This window comes from Dermochelys coriacea, chromosome 1 (assembly GCF_009764565.3).
Source record: "Dermochelys coriacea isolate rDerCor1 chromosome 1, rDerCor1.pri.v4, whole genome shotgun sequence".
Classification (NCBI taxonomy): domain Eukaryota; kingdom Metazoa; phylum Chordata; order Testudines; family Dermochelyidae; genus Dermochelys; species Dermochelys coriacea.
Window position 1 is genome coordinate 6215975 of NC_050068.2, and position 23881 is coordinate 6239855.

General features: G+C 51.1%; 2 protein-coding genes across 5 annotated transcripts; both read right to left on the reverse strand.

Annotated features, from left to right (window-relative positions):
- Positions 1-205: 205 nt before the first annotated feature.
- On the reverse strand, positions 206-10283 carry ART1 (ADP-ribosyltransferase 1). 2 transcript variants are annotated; one of them, XM_038372581.2, is made up of 5 exons: positions 10164-10283; positions 3750-3827; positions 2515-3271; positions 1120-1158; positions 206-996 (listed from the first exon to the last, which is right to left on the reverse strand). In XM_038372581.2, the coding sequence occupies exons 1-5, from the start codon at positions 10269-10271 to the stop codon at positions 902-904; spliced, it is 1077 nt and encodes a 358-aa protein (XP_038228509.1). In that variant the 5' UTR covers positions 10272-10283; the 3' UTR covers positions 206-901. The 2 variants fall into 2 exon arrangements, with proteins under 2 accessions (XP_038228509.1, XP_043359110.1); XM_043503175.1 differs by lacking the exon at positions 3750-3827.
- Positions 10284-12641: 2358 nt separating this feature from the next.
- Positions 12642-21243, reverse strand: LOC119848689 (ecto-ADP-ribosyltransferase 5-like). Of its 3 annotated transcripts, none has more exons than XM_038384803.2 (6): positions 20745-21243; positions 19661-20191; positions 18466-18549; positions 17034-17757; positions 13665-13697; positions 12642-12799 (listed from the first exon to the last, which is right to left on the reverse strand). In XM_038384803.2, exons 3-6 carry the CDS (start codon positions 18535-18537, stop codon positions 12678-12680), a joined length of 951 nt encoding a protein of 316 aa, XP_038240731.1. In that variant the 5' UTR covers positions 18538-18549; positions 19661-20191; positions 20745-21243; the 3' UTR covers positions 12642-12677. The 3 variants fall into 3 exon arrangements, with proteins under 3 accessions (XP_038240731.1, XP_043359918.1, XP_043359919.1); XM_043503983.1 differs by having other exon boundaries at positions 18466-18557; XM_043503984.1 differs by lacking the exons at positions 18466-18549; positions 19661-20191; positions 20745-21243 and adding an exon at positions 18295-18442.
- Between the last annotated feature and the right edge of the window lie 2638 nt (positions 21244-23881).

Genomic DNA, 23881 nt, shown 5'->3' on the forward strand with positions numbered 1-23881 from the left:
AGGTTTAAAGCAAACAAAAGGAACTATTTTTTCACACAACTCAGTCAAACTGTGGAACTCTTTGCCAGAGGATGTTGTGAAGGTCAAGGCTATAAGAAGGTTCAACAAAGAATTAGATATATCCATGGAGGATAGGTCCATCAATGGCTATTAGCCAGGATGGACAGGGGTGGTGTCCCTAGCCTCTTTTTTACTGAAGCTGGGAATGGGCAACAGGGGATGGATCACTTGATGATTACCTGTTCATTCCCTCTGGGACACCTGGCATTGGCCACTGTCGGAAGACAGGTTGCTGTGCTAGATTGACCTCTGGTCTGACGCAGTATGGCCGTTCTTATGTATGTTTTTATATCTCTCTTGAGAAACCGCTGACCTGTCCTGCACACCTCGCTCTGGGAGAGGGCTCACAGCTGACAGTCCAATGTGGAAAAAGGCACCTTTCTCCAGCCCATCAATCAGGTCCCTAGAGGCTCAAATCAGTGGCAGTTAGGTACTTAAGAACCTTTGTGAACCACTCAGAAAAAACTTGTTGGATGAGGATTCCCCATGGACATCTCCTTTCTGAAATCTAGCAGTTAGCCAGTTCTCACTTCATCTAATAAGCGCTCTATTGATACTGTCTAGCGCTTGTTTGTTAATCTGAATGTCATGTGGTACTAGGTCAAACAACTTGCAATGGTCTAAGTCTATTCCATCTCCCCAGTTCCCTTTATCAACCAAATTTGTTATTGTCTAAAAAGGCATGAATTGTAGTCACACCCTCTAATTCTTGACTTCTAGCCTGAGACGCCAGCAGATGGGCTCCAGGCTTTCTTTCTTCTCCGTCTCCTTTTTCCTCAAAGCAATTTCGACAGAGTTTTAATAATAACTCAGGGAGAGAACAAGCATACTAAATAAGATGTCAAAGGAAGCCAGGTGTTCCCAAAGCACTTGCCACCAGAAGAACTCCACCAAGGAGGTACAGGCACTGTATGCCGGAGGAGAAACTGCTCATTCCTGCAGATGCCAAGGAAGAGAATAAGAAAGAATTACAGTGGCGGAAGGGGCTGGGAGGAGGAGGCAGGAATATAAGCTCTGTGCTGCCCCCTAAAAGCATCAGATTGTCCTTAATGTTCTTACCGGAGCTGAAAACGCATCTTCGGGTCTTGCATCTTTTCTCTGCCAAAGACACCAACAACATTAAAACAAAAACAATCCAGCATGTCACTTTCATGGCCAGGTGGCTCTGGCATAGGGACCTCATGGGGTTATGGGTATGGTGCCACCACGCTGACCTAGGGGTGACCCCAGAAGAACCGGGCTGAGTGGAGAACGAGCGGTGGTTGGGAAAGGAAGGGGCCAATCTGCTGGGCAGCAGGGCTCCTTTTCCTGGGGGAACTGTTTGGATTGAATTCTCCCATGCTAAGCTGCCTCTTTTCAGACCTCACTGGGGGTGGTACAGAGGGACAATGCAGGGAGGCCTTTGGGCAACCCTAACCCCTCTGCTTGGCTGCAAGACTTCTACAGCCTGGGTCATGTGGTGGAAGAAGGTGTTTCCATCCCTTGCTCTGGGCCATAACTACACCATTCTCCTGGAGCTCTGCAGGAGGTACGGAGTCAGGACCCACCAGGCCATGGGGGTCAGTGAATTTCTTGTTCACCGGGCACGCTATTATTTGTATTGGGGTAGAACCTAAAAGGCCCCAACCAACATCAGGGCCCTGTTGTGCTGGGTAGGGCTTAGACACCATCCCTGGCCCAAAGCACTCAGCATTTCAATAGCCTAGGAGAGGGAGAAAGGAATTGCTCATATCCCCTTATTACAGGCAGGGAGTTGCTCAGAGAGATGAACTCACTCGCCCAAGATTGTACAGGGCGTCTGCAGCGGGGACGGGGCATGAGCTCAAGCCTTCAGAGTCCTAGTTCAGTGCCTTGCCTACAAGACTGTCCGCCCCTGCCTCAGCTCCAGGCTGGAACCTCGGGGCTCTGGGATAGGACCATCGTCTCGCATTGGACTAACCACCCTTATCTCAGAGACAGCTGCCCTCACCCCCTCCTGACAGGCTCCAGCTGATGGCTGGGATGGGATGTGGGAAGGGGGCCCATCAGGACACGGAGTCTGGTCGCACGCCCCACTCATAGGCACTGCCTGGGCGGCCTTTACTCTCCCGCTCGAGTTTGGCGCTAAGCAAAATGACATCAGCTTCATCCTGGTCCCACTTGAGGCCCAACCGCAACCACAAAACCGGAGCTGGCCTGGGCCAGCGGCTCAGCTGGTGTCGCCTTGCAGCCAGTTCACAACCAGCTGGAGATCTGGTCCTTTTTCCACCCGCAGACCCTTGTCTCGGACTCTTCTTCCACAGACTGAAACCCCAGCTCCAAACAGCTCTGACGCCAGAGGGAGTTCGGAGCGTATAATTGGGCCAAACTATCCCCCCAGTTCTGACTGCCCTACAGGCCGGTGGGAAGCTCAGACCAGGATCCCCAAGAGGCCACAGGGAGCGGGAAGCCACTACCCCTGTGCGTGGACATTACCTTTCACATACTCGCAGTTGTAGTTGCTGGAGCTGTCCAGGGATAGGAGCTGGATCAAGGTTCTGTCCTGAGCCCGGGTGAAGTTGGTGACCTTGAATTTCTCGAAGGGGGGGATCAGAACTTCATCCTCGCCGGGGAAGAAGGAGAAGTTCTTGATGTTGACCCCATAGCAGGTCTTTATGGAGAAGAAGGTGTCCTGCCCAAACTGCAGAGCGCTCTCATTCTTCAGGGACGTGGATGTGAAGTGGCCGAACCGGACGGGCTTACGACTTTCGGCTTTGAAGCGGATGCCCCGGACTCCGCGGTACACCTGGTAGCACTTGGTGGGCTCAGAGGCCTTCAGGACCTGAAGGGCTCTGGTCAGGAGGAAGTGCAGGGTCTTGAAGTTGAAGTTGTTGAGGTAAAAGTCCCGGGTGCGGCCAGCCTCTCTCACAGCTGCATTGAACTCCTGGTGAAGGGGCTGCTTGTGCTGGGAGCCCTGGCTGGTGTAGGCCAAGATGGCGATGGCGTACTCGGGCTTGAAGTCCCACGGCATGTAGCTCTTGTCCTTCATCTCTTTCCAGTTGGAGGCCGCCTCCAGCCAGGTCTCGGCGTAGTTCCTGTTGTTGGCCAACTCGGTGCGGTTCAGCTCCCCCAGCTCAGCCTGCATCATGCTGGCACAGTCCTTGTACTGGTCGTCGAAGGAGCCGAGGGCCATGTCCAGCGTTGACTCTCTGACAGAGAAGAGGTCTCTCTTGAGGAGGGAGAAACACTGGACCTGAGGGCAGCGGGAGAACATGGTGACAGGCACTGGCAACAGATGGTGGAGGAGGTCTTAGCCAGGCTACAGGGACAGCAATAGCCAAGTGACAGAGATAAGGTGTTGGGAGCATGAGGGGAAGGGTGGTCCCGTGGTTAGGGTGGTAGTCTGGGATGCTATCTACTCTGCCACAGTCTCCCTGTGGGACCTTGGTCAAGTCCCTTGGTCTGTCTGGGCCTCAGGTCTTCATCTGTACAATGGGAATACAGCTCTGCCCTGCCTGCCAGGGGTGTGCACGGATAAATGGGCAGATCCTCAGCAGGTGTCAATGAGCCACAGAAGTCAATGGAGCTAGGCTGACTTATGGCAGCTGGGGATCTAGCCCATAGAATTAGCCCTACACCCTGTTCATCTCAATGAAGTGCTAATGCTGAACCCTAATGATGATGACATTGTTAACTGCTGCATGTTTTTAGCAGAGCCACCCAGGTCATACCTGAGGGCCTTCCATGAAGATCCCAGCCAGCAGCAGGACAAAGACTGGTCTGAGACGTTCCATCTTCACCATCCACGTCTGGAAAAAAAATACACTCAGTCCACAGCCAGTACAGATCACGGCAAATAAGTGAGTGACTTATTGATACCAAGCTCCAATCTGTGCAAGAGACAGATGAAGAGCCACAAAGCACCTGGAAGATGGTGGGAAGCGGTGGGAAAATGGACACATACCTGTCCAGGCCATTGTTTTCCCCTGCACACTACAGATTTCTGGCCCTTTGCTCTAGCATCCCTGTAGAATCTATTGTTTTTCACCGTGAGGTCCCATGCAAGACCACAGCTTCCGTGTGCTAGGTGCTGTACATACACACACAGCAAGCGAGAGTTCCTGCCCTGGAGAATTTCCAATTAAAGACACAAGGCCAGAAGAGTGGAAGTATTATCTGTATTTTACAGACGGGGAACTGTGGCTTGGAGAGACTCAGTGAGACCATCCCACAGAACGTGTGAGGCTGAGGTTGCAATTGATCACAGATCTTCCCAATCCTAGCCCGGCGCTTTAACCATAAAGCCATCATCTTCTGCTAGGAGCCTGCTCAGAATTCATCGCTGCGGGAACAGCCCTGAAGCCAAGAGTCTGGGACCAGGGATGCCTTTGGTCCCACAACAGTCGGTTCTTTTACTCTCTCTCTGCCTCCAGTCATGCCAATCAATCAAGAGAGGCAAATCGGGTACTCAGGGAACAGCAACATTCACTGGGGTCCCGCAGGACATCAGAAATACTCAGGGATGGCTGAGCCACTTTAAGCAACAGTGGAATCAACCTGGCTATTCCCCTAGACCACAATCAAGGCCATTTAGAGCAGGGGTTCTCACAACAAAATTTTTGGTGGCCTCAAATTGCAGCCACCAACTCTTGCTGGTGGGTGCTCTGACAATTTTTCCTAAAATCAGCGAGTCTGAATGAGCTCTCCCCTGACATCTGTGCTTCTGTTTGTCTTCATCCCCATACAAGGGGGTTAGACTAGATGACCCTGGTGGTCCCTTCTGACCCTGTGGGTCTATGATTCTGTGATCTAGTGACACACTGGGGGAAAAGACTTCAGGAGCAGACCGTTTTTGCATAGACACACCCACTCTGCTTAGGTGTTCAGCGGGTGATCTGCTTTGCCAAAGGGATCTGTTTGGTTGATTCTGGATTACCTGACAAGGCAGTGAGCAGCAAGTAGCACCAGGCGGGAGAGAGAACAGAGGCAGCAGCCAATAGAAGCGGAGGTAAGAGCAGCAGCCATGAGTCAGTTGCAGAAGATGGCTGACCGCAGGAATGGCTTTGCTCTATATCACCTTTTCAGGGGTGGGAGGCGCAAAGGACAACCAGCTGTGACAGGGGTGCAGTGGAGGGTGAGGGGAGCGGCATGTTCAAGGGACATTCGTTCATCAGACTTTCATGCCGCAAGGGTGGGAAACTGAGTCACGGGACCCCGCCCAGCGTGCTGTGGGGTGGGTGTTTGCTTATGGTCAGATGGTATGCAGGTGTGGCATTGTCAATTAATGTGGCAAATTAATGCTGGATTCCCTTTCCCTGTTAATAAAAGTTCTCTCTAATAGTGTACTTGTAACGCCGACAGACCCAGGTGGGATCGAACCTGGGACCTCTGGAGCTTAGTGCATGAGCCTCTACAGCATAAAATAAAAGCCAGCTGGCTGTTAGCTAAGGCTGTCAAGCAGACTCATTTAACTTTCTCTAAGTGGTCTCGATGCCACGAGATGGGACAGAACACCACACCCAAGAGGTGTGTGGGTTATACACTGACTTGCAAGAGAGGAAGTCTTGCCTCTTAGAGGTGCCCAGGGTTGTATTTAGTTTTCCCAGATTCCTGGGTGGGGCTCGAGCTGGTTCTGCTTTGTGTTGTGAAGAGGAACCCCCTAGACACTGAACCCAGCCCTCCTTGCTGCCAACTCCACCCAGGAGAAGGGCTACAAGGGGAGCCACAAGGGAAACATTAGGGACCAAAGCCTCGCACAGGCTATGTTTGAGCTGGGAGGTGAGTCCCAGCTGGCGTAGATGTACCTGGGTACACCTTAGACATAGCCGTGTGTCTGTGCTGGCAGGGGCAGCAGCTTGGGTGGGCTGCCCAAGTACATACCCCGGGGGTCCGGCGGGATTGTACTCGGGGCGGCTAGTGTGAGCTGCTGCAGACATGCTGCTATTTTTAGAGGCTAGCAGAAGCAAAGCTAGCCCAGGTATGGCTATGCCAGCTGGCAATTGCACGGCCCAGCTCCACGTGTCCATAGCAAAGGCCGTAGCGTGTACCACGCATCACTTGCACGCTTCATCCTGGGTAAAGTTTGGGGCTTGGCACTGAGTCCCCACCCCCCACCCCCCACCCCGAGGAGTCTGAGCCCATTCTCCTGGCTGCAGATGGTTCTCCATTCTGGGTTTCAGCAATTGACTTGATTGCCAAGTGTTTTCCTGCTGGGTCTCTCTTCTTCTTTAATGCTTCAGTGCAAATGGCTACTCACCGCCCCCCCCCCCCCGGCTGGGTGAGGTGTGGGGCAGGCTGGTGGGGCAGCCGGCGACTGCCGGGAGGCACGGGACTGCAGGCATGGGACTGCCGGCGAGGAGGCTCGGCTTCTCCTCCCAGCTCTGCCAAACTTTTCTCTGTAGCCTTGGATAACTCGCTCCCTGTGCCTCTGTTTCCTAACCGGTAACGTGGAGGGAGAACAGCACTAGCCTGGCTCTCAGGGCTGCTGTGAGGCTCAGATATTCTGATGTACCTGCCTCAACCAGCACAAAGCATCGTTCGCTCCAGCACGAGGCACCTGGCCGCAGCAGCGATGCTGCTGAATGTCTAAGATATGTCTGTCCTGGGTACCGGGCGAGCACAAGCTGTACAAACCCACCTGGAACCCTGGGTAATTCCTCGCCTGGCCAGCCGCCACTTCTCTGCTTTGAGTCAGCTGGATTCAAACTAGCTCAGGTGCCGGGGCGGCCGGTTTGTATAATTTTTGGTGGTGCCCAGAACAGGTCCAAGTCCCACCCATCCCAACACACGCCTGCCTTGTAAGCTGATATATATTTTTTAAAATAATGTAAAAATGTGAAGGCTCTGGGATGGGATTTGGGGTGTGGGAGGGGCTTAGGGCTAGGGCAGAGGGTTGGGGTGCAGGAGTGAGGGCTGTGGGGTGGGGTCGGGGATGAGGGGTTCATGATACAGGAGAGGGGTCAGGGCTGGGGCAGAGGGTTAGGGTGCAGGGGGATGAAGGCTCTGGCTGGGGATGAGGGGTTTGGGGTGTGGGAGAGGCTCAGGGCTGGGGCAGAGGATTGGGGTGCAGGGGTGAGAGCTGTGGGGTGGGGTCGGGGATGAGGGGTTCATGATACAGGAGAGGGGTCAGGGCTGGGGCAGAGGGTTAGGGTGCAGGGGGATGAAGGCTCTGGCTGGGGATGAGGGGTTTGGGGTGTGGGAGGGGCTCAGGGCTGGGGCAGAGGATTGGGGTGCAGGGGTGAGAGCTGTGGGGTGGGGGCGGGGATGAGGTTTTCACAATGCAGGAGGGGACTCAGGGCTGGGGCAGAGGGTTGGGAGGCAGGGGGTGAGGGATCTGGCTGGGGGTGTGGGCTCTGGGGTGGGGTGGGGCTGGGGATGAGGGGTTTGGGGTGCAGGCAGGCTGCCCCGGGGCTGGGCTGGAGAGGAGGACTCCCCCAGCCCTCTCCCCACCAGCAGCAGTGAGCTCCAGGGGAGGGCCCCTCTCTCCTCTCCCCCCAGCAGCACACTCACTCCCAGTCATACTGTCACTGCACGTGCTCCTAGGGCTCCTCTCCGGTCCAGGAAGCCCCCTCACCTCCCCTGCAGTGGGTGCCGTGGTGGTGGCTGCCATCACATGTGTGACTCTTCCCCTGCTGCTGCCCCTCATTGTGGGTGGGGGTGGGGCTGCCCCTTGCCCAGCGTGGGGCAGGAGCGGTGACTGTGGGCAGGGGCCCTGTGCTGGTGGAGGGTCCCGCCGGAAAAGGCAAGGGTCCGAGGCAGAAGGGCAGGGGCAGGGTCAGCCTCCCCTGGCACTAGTGGTTTGGACGCAGTAGGACCCTGCGGTGGCAGAGGATGCCGGGAGCCAGCAGAGCGGAGCGCAGCCGCCCACTAGAGACAGGGACGCTTCGGGGCCCGGGGGAGGCAGGAGGGGCCTAGGGACAGACCCGACCCCAAACGTGGGTGGAGCCCGGGCACCACGGGCCCATATAACTCCCCTGCTCAGGTGCAACCCCACGAGCTGCAGTCGCTCCCTGGGATCACAGTGTAGGCGTCCCCTGAGTACAAGAAAACAAACAACTGCCACTGCCTTCCAGGAAAACTCCCAGAGACAAGGTGTGGGAGGGAATATCTGTTATTGGACCAACTTCTGCTGGGGAGAGAGACCAGCTTTGGAGCGCCACAGAGCTCTTCTGCAGGTTTGGGAAAGGAACTCCCAGCGTCACGGCCGAACGCAAGGTGGAAGGGATTGTTTAGCATAAAGAGTTAACACGTGTTGAAAGGGCCCATTCAAGGTGAAGTTGAATACTCCCGCAGTCACAGGACAAACGCCCTGCAGTCACCCCTGAAGTCACAGGACAAAAAGAGTGTGTGGGGGGGAGCGGGGGAAGGGTTAGTAGGTTACAAATAGTTATAATAAACCATAAATCCAGTGTCTCTGCTCAGTCCCCGAACACCATGCTCTCAAATGAGCTCAGTCAGGAAAAGGATAAAAGACAAAAACACCCGATCTATTACCTGTGGACGAACACTCCTCACAAAGGTTTCAGAATAGCAGCCGTGTTAGTCTGTATTCGCAAAAAGAAAAGGAGGACTTGTGGCACCTTAGAGACTAACAAATTTATTTGAGCATAAGCTTTCATGAGCTACAGCTCACTTCATCGGATGCATTCACAAAGGCCAGGGAAGAAAAACAAAAATGATTCAAGGTCTAGAAAACATGATCTATGGGGGAAGATTGAAAAAATTGGGGTTGTTTAGTTTGGAAAAGAGAAGACTGAGAGGGGACATGATAACAGTTTTCAAGTATGTAAAAGGTTGTTACAAGGAGGAGGGAGAAGAATTGTTCTCCTTAACGTCTGAGGCTAGGACAAAAAGAAATTGGTTTAAATTGCAGCAATGGAGGTTTAGGTTGGACATTAGGAAAAACTTCCTCACTGTCAGGGTGATTAAGCACTGGGATAAATTGCCTTGGGAGGTTGTGAAATCTCCATCATTGGGGATTTTTAAGAGCAGGTTAGACAAACCCCTGCCAGGGATGGTCTAGATAATACTTAGTCCTGCCTTGAGTGCAGGGGACTGGACTGAATGACCTCTCCAAGGTCCCTTCCAGTCCTACGATTCTATCACTCTATAGCTGACCTTTCAGTCCTTATCCTCAAAGGAAACCAGCACAACACTTTCAAAAGACAAGCCTGGGAGCTTAAATTCATTACTCTGCTAGATACTAAAACTCATGGCCTGAACAGAGAGGATGGATTTATGGTTTATTACAACGATCTGTAACCCGCTAAACCTCCCCCCCCTTTTTGTCCTGTGACTGCAGGGGTGTTAATGGGCCACTTCACCTTGAATGGGCCTTTCCACTGTGTGCTAACTACTCCAACCTTTCCACCTGGCATTATGCTGTGACACTCGGACGACCCTTCCCAGCCCTGAAGGTCTGTGTGGCTGGAAAGCTTGTCTCACCAACAGAAGTTGGTCCAATAAAAGATATGACCTCACTCAACATGTCTCTCTAATATCCGGGGCCAGCATGGCCACAACTGCATTGCATACAGGAAAACTCCCAGGCCTTTGTGTCTCCTGCACACATTCTATTGTACAGCCCCTTCGTTTAGAAAACTCCGGTTCTACAAGTGTGTTTGGGCGTGCTCCAAGACTCTGATCAAATCAAAGTCCATCTGCATTAAAGACCTTTATGCAAGACAGATGCCTTTCCTCAGCCAGTGCACGACTGTACTTTATTGAGCTGCAAAGTGCGTGGGCCCTGTGCAACTGCAATATTTGCATGGCACACAAACCATCAGCAAGTTGGAATACAAATACTCCGCTTGCGGAAAGAGAGAGGCAGCAGCATATGCTCCGAGGGTCTCTCCACGGAGATTAAAACCCTTATCATGTCACACTCCCCTGCGACACTAAATAACACCCTGGCAGGTACGGAACAGTTGGCACTATCAACAGGTTGATTTCTGTTTTAGCTGGCCCAGGAAATACTTAGACCAGTTTCTTGGACAAGTGGAGTCATAAAATTAAAGCCCTGATTTAATCCCCCCCCCCAGCCCTTAAAAAGTTCACTTTTGGCTGGACGCTGCCCTCTGCTGGGGGCTGAAATTGACAAGATTTCCAGTCTGGCCAGCTGAGTTGGAAGAAGTGAGAACTTTTACCTGGGTTCTCCTTGCCCCAGAAGCAGGCAGGGAAGAACTGGGGCGTCTCTGCTCCCCCCAGCTCCTGTGGCGTAGCAGCTGCTCTTCGCTCTGGGGCCTTGTGGACATGACAACTGAGAAGCAGCTGGTTTTTCTTTTTATGGCAATCCCCAGCTGCTTTAGCCCAGGTCTGGAGCTGAGCCACCCCTTCTACTTGGCTATTTATATCCCGGCTCTGCATGGGCTTCACAAATAAGGTTTGTTAACATATTGCGTCTCTAACTGGGCTGGGATAATACTGCCAGGCAATTCCCTTGCACAAACCGTGTGCGCGCTAATGGTCTTAAGGATCCCCAGCTGCATGGCTTAGCCAGCAGATGAGGGGCAGCCCCTGTCATCTCCCTGAGATTAGAGGAGGCAGCCCTGTCTTTTGCTGGGGAAGAGAGCAATTATCCCGCCCCTTGCAAACTGGCTTCTTGTCAAACCAGCGATGTTTCGTGACTTGGTGTTAGTGCTAATAGGGATCCCACATGCCAGTCACAGCAGTCACGTATATTATGTGTATTATGGTGGCACTAGGAGGGCCTCAGTTGAGATAAGGGCCCTATTGTGTTAGAAGCTGTATCTAGTGTAAGCGACAGTCCCTGGCCCACCGCACTCGTGATCTAACTAGACCGTGGAAGCATTATCCCCATTATACAGCTGGGAAACATTGAGGGCCGTGCCCAAGAACATCCTTAGCAGCTGGGGCAGAGTTAGGCCTTCATCATGTCAGAGCATTCAGACCATTAGCCCCGCCAGTCTGACCTGGTGGAAAATTCCTTTCTGACCCCAAATCTGGTGACCAGTTAGACCCTGAGCACATGAGCCAGACCCACCAGCCAGGCATTTAAGAAAGAGGATTCTCTATACCACCCTCTGGCACTGGTCTGCCCTGTCCAGTGTCCCTTCTCCAGCTGTGGCCAATCCCTGAAGTTTCAGAGGAAAGTGAAACACATCCTGCCCAGAATACATCTGGCAAATTGGGCATGGGAGGTGCGGAGGAGGGAGGTGGAATTCCTTCCTGACCCTGCAGGTGGTTGGCTGAAGTCCTGAAGCATGAAATTTGATTATAGTCATTGTCTTAATGCAGAGCTGTTAGTGTTATGAGTATGCTGAGGCTAATGCAGGCCATCCTGCCACACATCCTCTTTGATTACAGATGGTACAGCCACAACATCATCTGGGATGGATACATCCACCTACTTCATTCCAAACACAGATCAGAAATACCTACTGAACATTTCTGTCTCTTTAACCTCGTTTACTATCTGTATCTAGCAATGGACCTATGCCTGTCCTCTGGTTCCTTTTGTTCCTAATATGTTTAAGAAATGCCTCATTATCATCTTTAACTCTTGGCATTGATAATTCACTGATTTTTTTAGTTTCATTTATCAGTCACCTACATTTTAGAACTTACCATTTGTTTCCCCGTTTTTCTATCCATTATATATATATATATATATATGTATATATATATAGTTTATTGCCATTTCTACAGCTCCTTTAAACCAGGATGGCTTCTTGCCCAGCATAACTATTTTTCATGTGTGTGGATTTTTGGGGTATCTTTTAGGATATCTTGAACAATGCCCTGTTTTCATCAACGTTTCCCACTTTGAATTTATATTCTTAATTATGCCAGCGATGGATCTAAAGTTGCAAATGTACAGATGATTTGTAAGTGCCACTTTCCGTTTGCACACGGTAAATGGAACCAGATCATAATCACTGGTACCTAGGCAACTACTAATTTTTAGGTCAGCAATTAACTCTTCTTTGTTGGGATGAGATCCAGTATTGAGTTACTCTGTGCTGGGTGCAGGGCTTTCTGTGTTAAGAAATCATTATCTATTATATTTAGAAATTCCAAGGAAGTTTTCTTACTGACCGTAGTAGGTGTCCAGTGAGTGTCCTCCAGGTTGAAGTCAGCATGATAAAATAGTCATCTCCTGAACCCAGAACCCAGTATAGTGTCTCAACCATATGACCACCCTATCTGAACCTGTGTATTCCTTATTGATGGTCTCATCTCACATGGATTTATCCAGCAAGGGGGTTTTGTGCATCACAACCTTGAGGGGGACTGTGTGCACCTTCCTAGCATGGCTAAGTTGTAGAGATCTTCCTGAAGCTTTATGCTGTAGTTTTGCCCCTAGTTTTAGAATTAATAATTGCAGGAGACAATACACCCAGGGCTCACGCAGGACCTGAGTGGTTTCTGGGCCTCTGTACAGGGGAAAACTTCACCCATAAAGCTCTGCCCATTCCTGGATTCTCCTTCAGATGGTAAGAGAAAAAGAACTCAGAAAGGGCTATGTCTCATGTATCCCTGTAATGCAAGCTCTGGGGCCAGTCCAAACCTGGTACAGAAGCCTGACCAGCTAGTAGCAGCCCCGCTGCCCACCGTATTCAAGGAGTACACAGCACAGTGTCCAGTAAAGGACTCCACCTCCATTTACTTTTATAAGAGAATGTTTTTATTATTATTTTTTACAAAATCAAGACGAGTTTGAAATTGGCGAAGAGTTTCTGAGCAGCAATGTTGACCAGGACAATTCCACCAACGAACATGGGGCTTATGTTGCTGGACACCCTGGCACTCCTTCCTGCAACTAAGGAAAGAAAATACGTGAGTTAGTGCATTGAATAAGCTTTCAGAGGCCAGAAGAATGTTAAGCACCGAAATCTACACTGAGTGGTGACCCAATGGATGCGAAGGATGCTCAGCACCTCTAAAAATCAGGCCGTTTATCTACCTAGGCACTGAAGAAATCATAGAAATGTTGGGCTGGAAGGAACCTCGCAAGGTCATCAAGCCCAGCCCCCTGTGCTGAGGCAGGGCCAAGTAAATCTAATCCAGCCCCTGACAGGTGTTTGTCCCACCTGTTCTTAGAAACCTCCAGTGACAACCTCCCCTGGAAGCCTATTGCAGAGCTTAACTACCTTGAGAGTTAGAAAGTTTTTGCTCATATGTAATGTGAATCTCCGTTGCTGCAGATTAAGCCCATTACTTCTTGTCCTGCCTGCAGTGGACATGGAGAATGATGGATCACCCCATCCTCTTTATAACAGCCCTTAATATATCTGAAGACTGTTATCAGGTCCCCCTCAGTCTTCTTTCTGAAGACTAAACACACCCAGTTTTTTAACTTTTCCTCCCAGTTCAGGTTTTCTAAACCTTCGATCATTTTTGTTGCTCCCCTCTAGACTCTCCCCAATTTGTTCACATCTTCCCCAAAGTGTGACGCCAAGAATTGGACACAGTTCTCCAGCTGGGGCCTCACCACTGCCAACAGAGCAGGACAGTTACCTCCCTTGTCTTACATACGGTACTCCTTTTAATAGACGCCAGAAGGATATTAGTTTTTTTTTTTGCAGCTGCATCACATTGCTGACTCAGATTTAATTTGTGATCCACTGTCAGATGTTTCAGACAATGCATCTCCCAGAGATCAGAGTGGAAAGGAGAATTCTTACCCGTGTTGTCAACACATTCTGAAGACTTCTCTCCTAAAACACAAACAGAGACTTCCATTAAACAGCTGTCTCCTCCAGGGGGAAATTTTCCAAGACTGGCATGGACAAATGTCAGCTGTGCATCTTCGTTGGAATTGGTTCAAACTCACCCAACAACAAGCTAGACCCAGCTGAGATGCTTGCATTCAGGGCTAGATTTTTAAAGGTTGAGATGCCTAAAAATGAAGCTAAGCATCTTGTGGGGTTTTCAAAGGCGCCAGTCACATTTGAAAATCCCACAGGGTGCTTAGCTGTATTTTTAGGCACCCAAATACTTTTAAAAATGTGGTACTTATGCCTGAGGTTGGCCTATAATAGGTGCTAGATCTCGAGGGGATTCCATGTCCCCAGTTCAGAGAAGGTATCAGAACAGCCCTGCTGAACAACTCCCATGAAATCTATACAAGCAGAAGTTTCTCCTCACACCACAGACAGGTGGCAAGAACCTGCCAGCACTCCAGAGTAGATCCAGAAAAAGGGGAGGGAGGGATTACTTGTCTGTCTCATAAAATAGTTTTTATACCCAACATTGCCCTTCCAGCCCTGATCACAGGGGCAGGGAGAGGGTCACAACAATCAAGAAAGCCAAGAGTCTGTCTTTCCGGCTGGTACCACGCCTCAGCTGGGACAGAGTAACAGTGAGGCAAACAAGGAACAATGGTCTCAAGTTGCAGTGGGGGAGGTCTAGGTTGGATATGAGAAAAAACTTTTTCACTAGGAGAGTGGTGAAACTCTGGAATGCGTTACCTAGGGAGGTGGTGGAATCTCCTTCCTTAGAAGTTTTTAAGGTCCGGCTTGACAAAGCCCTGGCTGGGATGATTTAGTTGGGGATTGGTCCTGCTTTGAGCAGGGGGTGGGACGAGATGACCTCCTGAGGTCCCTTCCAACCCTGATATTCTATGATTCAAACTATTGCCGTATTGTTCTAATGCAATGCTGAGGGCTGCCAGTAGATGTCGCCAGAACCTGCATCTGAAAGAGTAGACTCAGGGACCGGTCCTGTTAGAGAGAGGGACGTGTACCAGGGAACTGAAGTGGTTTATGTGCCTGTGGGCCCCATTCTGCTCTCATTTACACCTGTGTGAATCAGGAGTGACTCCTCAGTGGAATCGCTATCCCGTCAGACATCAGCTGCTTGTCTTCACTTTCAAGGCCTGTCATGGTCTATCCCCCCGACCCATCATCTCTCATTCGCTATGGAGGTGTCAGCTCCCGTCTCTGGTCAGCCCATGAACTCAGCCTCCGTCATTTTCAAACCAGCCTTTTTCTGCTTCCTCCCCTGCTCCCTTCACAACTGGGCAGATCTTCCCCTCAACACCCACAAAATGACCTCATCATCCTCCTTCAAATCCCTCCTTAAAACTCTCCCTTGCCATGATGGCCATAAGCTCCTGGGGGCAGGGACCGTGTTTGTCCAGCACCTAACACCAGGGTCCCGGGACCGTGCCTGGGGCTAACAGGTAGGCAATACAAACAACTAACGAGCACTCAGAACCAGGCCCGGCGCGTCTGAACACAGGCTAGAGGGAGGAAACTCTCTCAGACTCCTTGACCAGATTCTCCAGCATGGTGCGGCTGCTGTGTACTGCAGAAGGTAGCCCTAAAGCCAGTGTATCCATCCCTGAGAGGGGCAAGGGGGGGGAGTCCTCTGGTAGCATACGAGCTTTTTTCTTTGCTCTGTCACTCGCCCTCCCCGCTGCTGGCATAGAAAGGAAAAGGGGGTGCAGCCAGGATAGACCTGCATCTTGCTGCTCCTCTGCTGTGTTTTCAGCCCCTTGGGGTAAATGACAGCAACCCTCAGGCTGCTCCAACATGGCCTAGGGGAAGCTGGCCCTGTATAGAGACTGCAGCAAGATCAGAGAGTACACAGGTGGGCTTTGCACACCCCCATCCCGACTTGTGTAGAGTCTGTGCTTTGACCATAGCTGGGGGCTTGGTCCCTTATTCCTAGTGCCTTGGCCTCAGATTTGATCATGCATTTGTAGGGAGAACTGAGAAGCAGAGTGCAATCCCCCAAACTAGCACTAAGATGAACGCAAGGAAACTGAGAATGCCCCAGGTCTGCTCCAGTGAGGAGACTGTATCTAACCTGGAGAAGCAAAAAAAGAGTATGACTCATGAAGCTAATTCTGATCTCACTACCACCAGTCTCAGGAACTGATTTCACTCGAGTTGCAGCCGTGTAAACAAAGTCAGAATGAGGCCCCAAAAATCAACTTTTAACTCTCAAGTTTGTTTGGTAGGAAGAGAGCGTGGACTGTAGAAATGCCTGGTCATGCCCTGCATCAAAAGAATCCGTAAGAGAGAACAACCCCCCCCCCCCCCCGTGCAAAGACTGGAGCGGTTAGAGATCGGCATTACAATCCAGCCCCCAGTTTTAAGATAATCTCAGGGCAAATTTAAAAACTACATTTCATTGCATGCCAAGCAAGGAAAAGAAAAGAAAATCAGTCATTGACATGCAGGAGCCAGAGAGGCGCAGAAGACTACAACCAAAGAAGCAAAATTATCAATAATTTAAGCCCGGGAGGATTATGCTGCTGCTAGACTGCACCGTTGAGTCTCCAAGCTGCCCATGCCTGGGGCTTTTGGGAACATTTTGATCCTTGTGTTTCGAGGACATCGTAAACCCAAACTGGGGGCAGCTGTTCAATAGGTATTTGGAGAGGTTTCAGGCAGTGCCCCTGGCATGAGCTGTAGATTTCCAGGTCAGAAGGGACTGTTGTGATCACCACGTAGCACAGGCCAGAGGATGTGACCCAGTCACTCCTGCATTGAGACCGATAACTTGGGTTTGTCTGTGGAACGGGCAAATGACGAAGGGGAGGGAAGAAGAGATTCTCAGTGGCCGGGCTGGGCTCCTGTCTGAAGGATTATGTAATGCTGCTGGCGTGATGCTAAGAGGCATGGCACATACCGCTTGTATTAGGGACCCTTAAAAACGATTTAAAAGGAAGTAAAAAATTACCCTTCCAAGCTTCCATAGGCTTCTTGGCTTCCTTATTGGGGGCCCACCTGGGGTGAAGCCCTCTGGGCCAAGGGGCCAGCAAAAGGCCAAGAACATGACTTAAGTCCCACCTAAGCCCTATGGCTTTACGGATGAGCACTGAATAGCAATAATGGGCTTACATGGGGCTGAAGCAGTGCAGAGGGCTTGGAGCCAGCCCAACGCACAGGATCAAGTTTCACCTTAGGAAATAAATTTGATTAACCTAAGATGTGGGTCACATCTGAGCCACCCATTTAATGGCTTCCTCTGCGATTGGATTATCCCCGTTCCAAGGTGGCCGAGCCTGGCTTGCTCCTGTTCCAACGTGGGCCAGCACTCACCCCCCAGGTAGGCGCAGTTGTAATGGCTGCAGGTCCGGTTCATGCTGTGCAGGAGGAAGACGCTGCGGTTCCCCTCCTGGGAGAAGCTGGAGACATTGAACACTTCACTCCCGGGGATCAGCACTTCTCGCTCTGAAGGGAAGGTAGAGAACGCTTCGATGTGGGCGCCAAAGCAGGAGCGCAGGGTGAAGAACGTGGCGTTGCCGTAACTCCGAGCTAAAGCCACATCCAGCGAGGAAGAGGTGAACTGTCCAAACCGGAACACACCTGCCCCACTGGGCTCGAAGCGGATGGATCGGACTCCCCGGAACAGCTGGCGTCTGGACAGGTGGCCGCAGTCAGCCCCTAAGAGCTGCAGGGCTCTCGTCAGATAGTAATGAAGAGCTTTGAAGTGGAAATTGCTCATGTAGTTATCCCGGGAGACCCCAGCCTCTCTCACTGCCTTGTTCAACTCCCAGTACAGTGGCTTAGAGGAATCAGTGTAGACCAGGATGGCTATGCCATGTTCATCCCTAAAGCCCTTGGGCACAGAAAGCCTTTTCTTCTTAATCGCCCAAACAGCTGATAGGTTTCCCCACATAGAGCCCAGCAGCGGGTGTCTGGCTTTTTCCTCCTCTAGCAGGCGAGGAGCAATATCTGTTTCCATTTCTTCAGTGCAGCCGTTGTATTGGTCATCGAAAGAGTCGGGTGCCATTCCCAACTGCACAGAGCGCTGGCATCTCACCTGGAGGCAGAAGAAACAGGGCGCTAAGGAGGTGGTCGGGGGTAGCCAGGTCTGACTGGCAGCTCACCCCACAACCATCCAGCCCTGCAGTGGCAGAGTAGTTCTCATGCTGAGCATGCAATCAACAATGCTCCCGCCCCAAAGCTCCTGGGCATGATTTTACCCAATGGAGGGAACCGTTCTTCAGTGACACTGGGCTCAAACTGGATAACCAAATAGCACTGCACCACGGCTCATTAGCTAGACAACTGGACTAGAACTCAGGAGAGCTAGGTGTTCATCCCCCCTTTAGAAAGTCACGTCCCCGCTCTCTGCCTCAGTTTCCCTGTGTGAAACGAGGGAAATTATTTTTCTTTTGCTTTGGAGTCTGTAGCAAAGCATTCTAGTACTTAGGGTGCCTTCCCATCCGAGGGGAATGTTCTACTGACTGGCAGCCACGTCATGGAGGCTGATTAAAAGCAAAATTTAATCTCCATCCGGTCTTCACCACAGCTCACAGGATATTCCCCACCTGTAGACAGCGGCACTAATACTTACACAGCAAACAAACAACCCCAGTCGTGGGGTGGCTCTCTACAGACGGGCCCTCCTCTCTCCTCCCACTGGCTGTGACCCTCTGAGACGCCATGTACCTGAGCCGCGGGGACAGACACAGGTTACGGGACTGAGGGGATGGCGGAGAGAACTCAGCTGGAGGAATTGAGTTACCTGAGACGTTTTCAGCAAGGCAACAGCCCAAAGAGAAGCCAAGGAGAGAACCACAGACCTCAACGTCTTCATTTCCCAGCTCACCTACAAGGCAGAAGGCAAATCCAACAACGGGCAGATCAGTGGAAATCAGGCAGATTTCGACATCACGCGTGGGGGGACATAGCCTCCCCAGTCAATAGGTGCACCATGCTGATCTGCCAGGAGGGCACCACCCTCCACCCTGGCACCAGCACCCTAATGCTGGCCTGGTGTGGAGGACAGGCCTGTGGGGGCGCAAGGATGTTTGAGGAGCCAGCCCGCCCCACACTCACCCTGCAGTGGTGGCTCTGTCCTCACCCAGGCCGTAGCGACACTTAGGGTTGCTGCAGCACCCCCCCCCCCACATCATGATGGAGCAAGGAGTCGGGCTCAGCCCTGCAGGACAGAAGCTGCCAATGTGGCGGTCTTGTTCTCCATACCCTTCCCCCCCTCTCTAGACCTCCTCCTCTCCCACACCAGGCTGGGAGAAGTGTAGGTTTGCCTGGCTTTGCCCCCTTGGTTCCATGATTTCTGTGGGTGCCACTGGCCCCACGAACCTATGCTGAAATCACCTGTAACCGCCAACTGTCTCACGTCAATCCTGACATAGCTCCCACAGTGAGAACATCCCGTGCTCACAACAAGGTTTCAGAGAACAGAATTCCTGAAGCAGAGGAAGCCCAGACCTGATGACAAGTTGTTGACTATCCGGTATATTTTTAGTAACCCTAATTTCTTTTCACAGGAGCCAATGGACAAAGCAGAGCTCGGTCACAGTCCAGAGGACTGGCTAAAAATAAAGGAACGGAGCTGCTGTTTGCATGGAGACACTGTTTGGGGTCCACGGAGCAGACACATCAGCAGAGAGCCGGCAGCCGCTAGGCCTAGAATCATGCAGAAGTGACAGAGTTTAGTGAGGTTTCCCGGAATGCACATTAATCATGCAGAAGGTGAAGCGTTCCACACCAGGGACGCTGCGCATGGTTTCGATTTCAGACGGCGTCCCAGCAGCCCACTGCCAGACACATGCAAACCCTGCGCACGGACAGGGACAGATGGCATTTGTACCAGGGCCAAAAATCACAGGGAAGGAAGCAGCTTCCAAGAATTTTGTAGGAGTCAGCCTCAGGGCACTGTTCACAACAAACGCAAGCACGGGGAGAGGGGGCTGTACCTGATTTCCCCAAACAGATGACTGTTCCCGGCAGGCAGAATCTCAAGCCACAAGTCTTACGTTGAAGGGTCAGATGACTCCCTGATCCCACTGGGGCTTTTCCAAAGAAAAAAGTCTACAGGAAAAACATTTTAACACACCCTTTCCCTCCCTGCAGGAAACAGCTGAAACTAAGTTACAACACGACACGAAACCCAGTTTGTCTTCGTTATTTCCATATATCTGACTGGAGATCCCAGAAAGTACAGCCAGTGCCGTGTAGGCTACATACAGCTCTCAGGTGCCCAAACACGGCATGTGCAGCCACTCATCTAGCAAGGGACCAGCTGACCCGCATTCAGTTCCTGAAAGTAGAATCAAGCTGGAGATGCCTTTGCCCTGCACAGATCTGTTTACAAAGCGGAGTGATTTGGGTCCTAAGCCAGGACCTTTAGCTGGAGTTTCAGTTTTCTTTATTTCAGTCAGCAAACTGCCCAGCGCATGGGCCAAGAAGTGCCTCTGGTTCACAGTTTATCTTCATTCCAGAAATAACTAGGGTCAACAAGAAGAAACAGCCTGTAAGTGTAACCCTTCTGCCAGGGGGCACGGGCAGGGACAGGGGCTGGGTCCAAAATCTAGGGGTTCCTCTTAACAATACAAAAGAGAACTGGCTGAAGGCCCACCCAGTAACCAGGGAAAACTAACCACCACCCCTGGGGGCCTCTGAAGAGGTAATACTGCCCCTTTAGTTACAGACAGACTCACAAGCACCGAGTCTGTGCGGAACAAGAGAAAACTGTTATTAAAAGGGAGAAGGAACTCGGCATTAATTTGGGACACCACTGCAACAAAGAGTCAAAAGCATGTAAACCATAAGTACACTTCACCCCCAGAGGACATTGGGCAGTGTCCTTTGCCTCATTTCCCACCTTGTGGTGTGAAAATCCAATGGACAAATGTCTCTTGAAGACACCGCTCCACTTTCCCTCTGCTGCCCCCCACTCACAGCTGATGATTCAGAGTCAGTGAAGTCCCAGAATTCAGGGGGCGGGGTTCACCTTCTACCTCAAAATGGGGAGTAACAAGCCTCTGCCGCCACGGTTACCTCTATCACCGCTTGCCACCGCGATGCTCCGTTCTGAGAGTCTCCTACTTGGCGATTTCAGCTCTTAATGATTTCACCGAGCAGGGAGGAACCTAACAGCCGCTGCAGTCTCTCCCTTGTCTTTCACTTCAAGACTCGCCCTAGACCTGCTTACCAGTGACAACAGCAAATCTCATAACTGCTGAAGGGAAGCAAGAACTCCAAATCAAGTTTAGTCAGTACTGTCATAAAGCACTGGGGAAGAGAAAGAGGCTTAAACAATACCTAGGAGTTTCTGGAATAGCACCCACAAAATAGGAACTTGTCCCCCATCCCCTCTGACTTTCATTTGGCAGTGGACAGACAATACCCTCTGCTTACTGGGTGACATTCACTTTAGGGTGACCTCTCCTTCAGGGCAGATTGCACATGGTTCTTCTGCCCTTTACCATGCAATAGGGATAACACTATTTTGTGGCCCCAGCACTCAGTACTCAAGTGAATTATAACCCAAAGGGATCGCTTTGGCAATGCAGGTCTGGCTATTGCTCACCTAGGCACAGAAGGTGTGTCTATGCAAATACGGCCAGCTCCTGAAGTCTATTCCTCCAGTTCATCACGAGATGTTGCAGTGGGGGCAGCTCATTCTGACCCTGCTTACATCAGCACCAACCTGGGTCAATGATCAGGGAGAGAGATGTGCCATTCCTGTGCTCCAGCAGCGCCTCGGCCCTGCACCCAGCGGCCAGGATCCCCAGCCCCACCTTGCAGCACTCAAGCAGGGCAGCCTATGGAGATGGAAGGTGGGGTTCTTATTGCAATAGGGTGGGGACGGGGACAAAAGAGGATGGCTGCCAGCCTGCTTGCTCTAGGGTAGCCAGGTTGTTAGGATATAGATATTCAGGCCTGTCTATAAAGGCCTAGACTCTAAGAATTAAGGTGTATTCTTATCATGTAGCTAGTTATAGAGGTATAAAAGAAATCAAAATCACTGTCTGCCAGTGTAAAGGCCTTCTCTTACTGCGACAGTCTGAGGCCCTGTGCTTAGGCTAAGGCCTTTGGCTAAGCAACAGAGGCAGCCATAAGCTGGGAAGCAACAGGTCACATCCTCACATCCCAACCTAGTCACATTGAAATCAGGTGCTATTGGGCTGTTAGGATACAATCCTGTCCTGATAATGCCCATCGCCTCCAGAGAAAGGGAAGAGCCTAGAAGATGTTAAAGGAAACTTAATTTGACAGCGTCCTGTCTGGCAAGAACTGACTTATCAGTCGCTGGGATGTGAAATCCTCACTTCTGTATTGTTTTGTCATTTATGGTTCCCACTTTGCTATTGTTTGTCTGTATAATCTCTGTCTGGTTCTGTGATTGTTCCTTTCTGCTGTATAATTAATTTTGCTGGGTGTAAACTAATTAAGGTGGTGGGATATAATTGGTTAAATAATCATGTTACAATATGTTAGGATTGGTTAGTTAAATTTCAGGAAAATGATTGGTTAAGGTATAGCTAAGTAGAACTCAAGTTTTACTATATAGTCTGCAGTCAATTAGGAAGTGGGGGGGGGAAATGAGAACAGGGAATGGGGGGGGGGGGAATTGGAATCATGTTTGGCTAAGGGTAGGAATGGGAACAGGGACACAGGTAAGGCTCTGTGGTGTCAGAGCTGGGAAGAGGGACACTAAGGAAGGAAACTGGAATCATGCTTGCTGGAAGTTCACCCCAATAAACATCGTATTGTTTGCACCTTTGGACTTCGGGTATTGTTGCTCTCTGTTCATGCGAGAAGGACCAGGGAAGTAAGTGGGTGAAGGAATAAGCCCCCTAACACAGGTCAGCTGTGGTCTGGACTGAGAGCATGTACCCCACCCAGCCAGCCTGCCCTGGCACAGAATTTCAGGCCAGATGTCTTGCCTCATCCAGCCACGTCCATCCTGGCCCAGTTAGACTGCTCCAAATGCCACTGGCTCCAGGTGTTTGACCCTAATTCTGTGCTACTTTAGGAGTCCCTGGTGCAAGCCCAGTGTGGTCCGTGGGACTGACCAGATGGGGGGTCCATGCCAGATCACTCAAGGGCTCCTCACGTAAGTATGAAATTGCAAAGCTTTCCTCCCCTGCCATGCTCATGCGCCTGCTTTGTAGCTCAGCTAGTCCCTGGGGACCACAACCAGAGCATGCCCATTGCAAGCAGCATGCAGGGTTCCTCCTCCCCAGCCCATCAAAGTAGCAGGGTTGGGAGAGCAGAGACCGTCAGCTGGGCCAGGGAAGGTTGAAGTCTCTGGGGGAAGGAGATGCAGCCGGGCAGAGAGAGGTTGGGCAAAGGCCTGGCTGGTAGCACATTGTAAATCCCAGGCTGGAGCATGCTCATCCTCTGATGAAACTGATAAAATAGTCCCCACACCTTCCCTCTTCCCCATGTTTATTGCTATGAAAACAGAAGTCTCCGGAAGAGGCCTGTGAGCCGGGACGGCTTCTTTACCTCACCAAGGAACCCACACTGTGTATGCGCCTTTCACGGGTCTAACTGCACCTCTGCATGCCCAGGGTGGGTTTGGAAGCACTCTGCTACTCTCTGAGGGCCAAATTCCAGGCTCATGTAGCTTCGGCGGGCTTGTGGGGCTGGAAGTCAGGGCAGAAATCAGCCCTTGTAGCTGGGAGGAGCCTTATCGTTGGCTTTTGGCTTTACGTAACCACTGTGATTCTGGTATATCCGTCAGGTCCTGTCTTCCTGCAGCCCCCATCACGTAACTTCTCTGGGCTGTAGAAGCAGCAGAGGGGAAACAAATATTCAACCCCACAATACTGGTTTTCCAGACTCTTTTTACTAGTCACATTTGAAATCTGGCTACTGCTGAACGTTGGCAGACATCACTCACTTTTTAGTCATCAAGGGTGAAATTCCCTCCTGTTCAGAGGGCCATGTGTAATCTGCCCTGAATGAGAGGTCACCCTAAATTGAATGTCACCTACTAAGCAGAGAGTATTGTGTGTCCACTGCCAAATGAAAGTCAGAGGGGATGGGGGACATCCCGCTACTGAGCTTTTATTTTAGAGGGGCAAAATCAACTTTGCAAAAAAGGAAACTTGCTGATACAGCGTTTGAGAGCAGCAGCATTGATCAGGATAACAAATCCACCAAACAGCAAAGGGCTCATCCCA

What these genes read in the sequence shown, in the direction of transcription:
- ART1 (XM_038372581.2), bottom strand. Translation starts at nt 10,271, where the DNA reads ATGTCCACAAGGCCCCAGAGCGAAGAGCAGCTGCTACGCCACAGGAGC. An exon ending in CTGGGGCAAGGAGAACCCAG is followed by an intron (nt 3,828 to 10,163) that starts GTAAAAGTTCTC and finishes TTTTTTTTCCAG; the next exon opens with ACGTGGATGGTGAAGATGGA. An exon ending in TCTTCATGGAAGGCCCTCAG is followed by an intron (nt 3,272 to 3,749) that starts GTATGACCTGGG and finishes CGCTGCCCTCAG; the next exon opens with GTCCAGTGTTTCTCCCTCCT.
- LOC119848689 (XM_038384803.2), bottom strand. Translation starts at nt 18,537, where the DNA reads ATGAAGACGTTGAGGTCTGTGGTTCTCTCCTTGGCTTCTCTTTGGGCT. An exon ending in CCTTGCTGAAAACGTCTCAG is followed by an intron (nt 17,758 to 18,465) that starts GTAACTCAATTC and finishes TTCTGCCTCCAG; the next exon opens with GTGAGATGCCAGCGCTCTGT. An exon ending in AGAATGTGTTGACAACACGG is followed by an intron (nt 12,800 to 13,664) that starts GTAAGAATTCTC and finishes TTCTTTCCTTAG; the next exon opens with TTGCAGGAAGGAGTGCCAGG.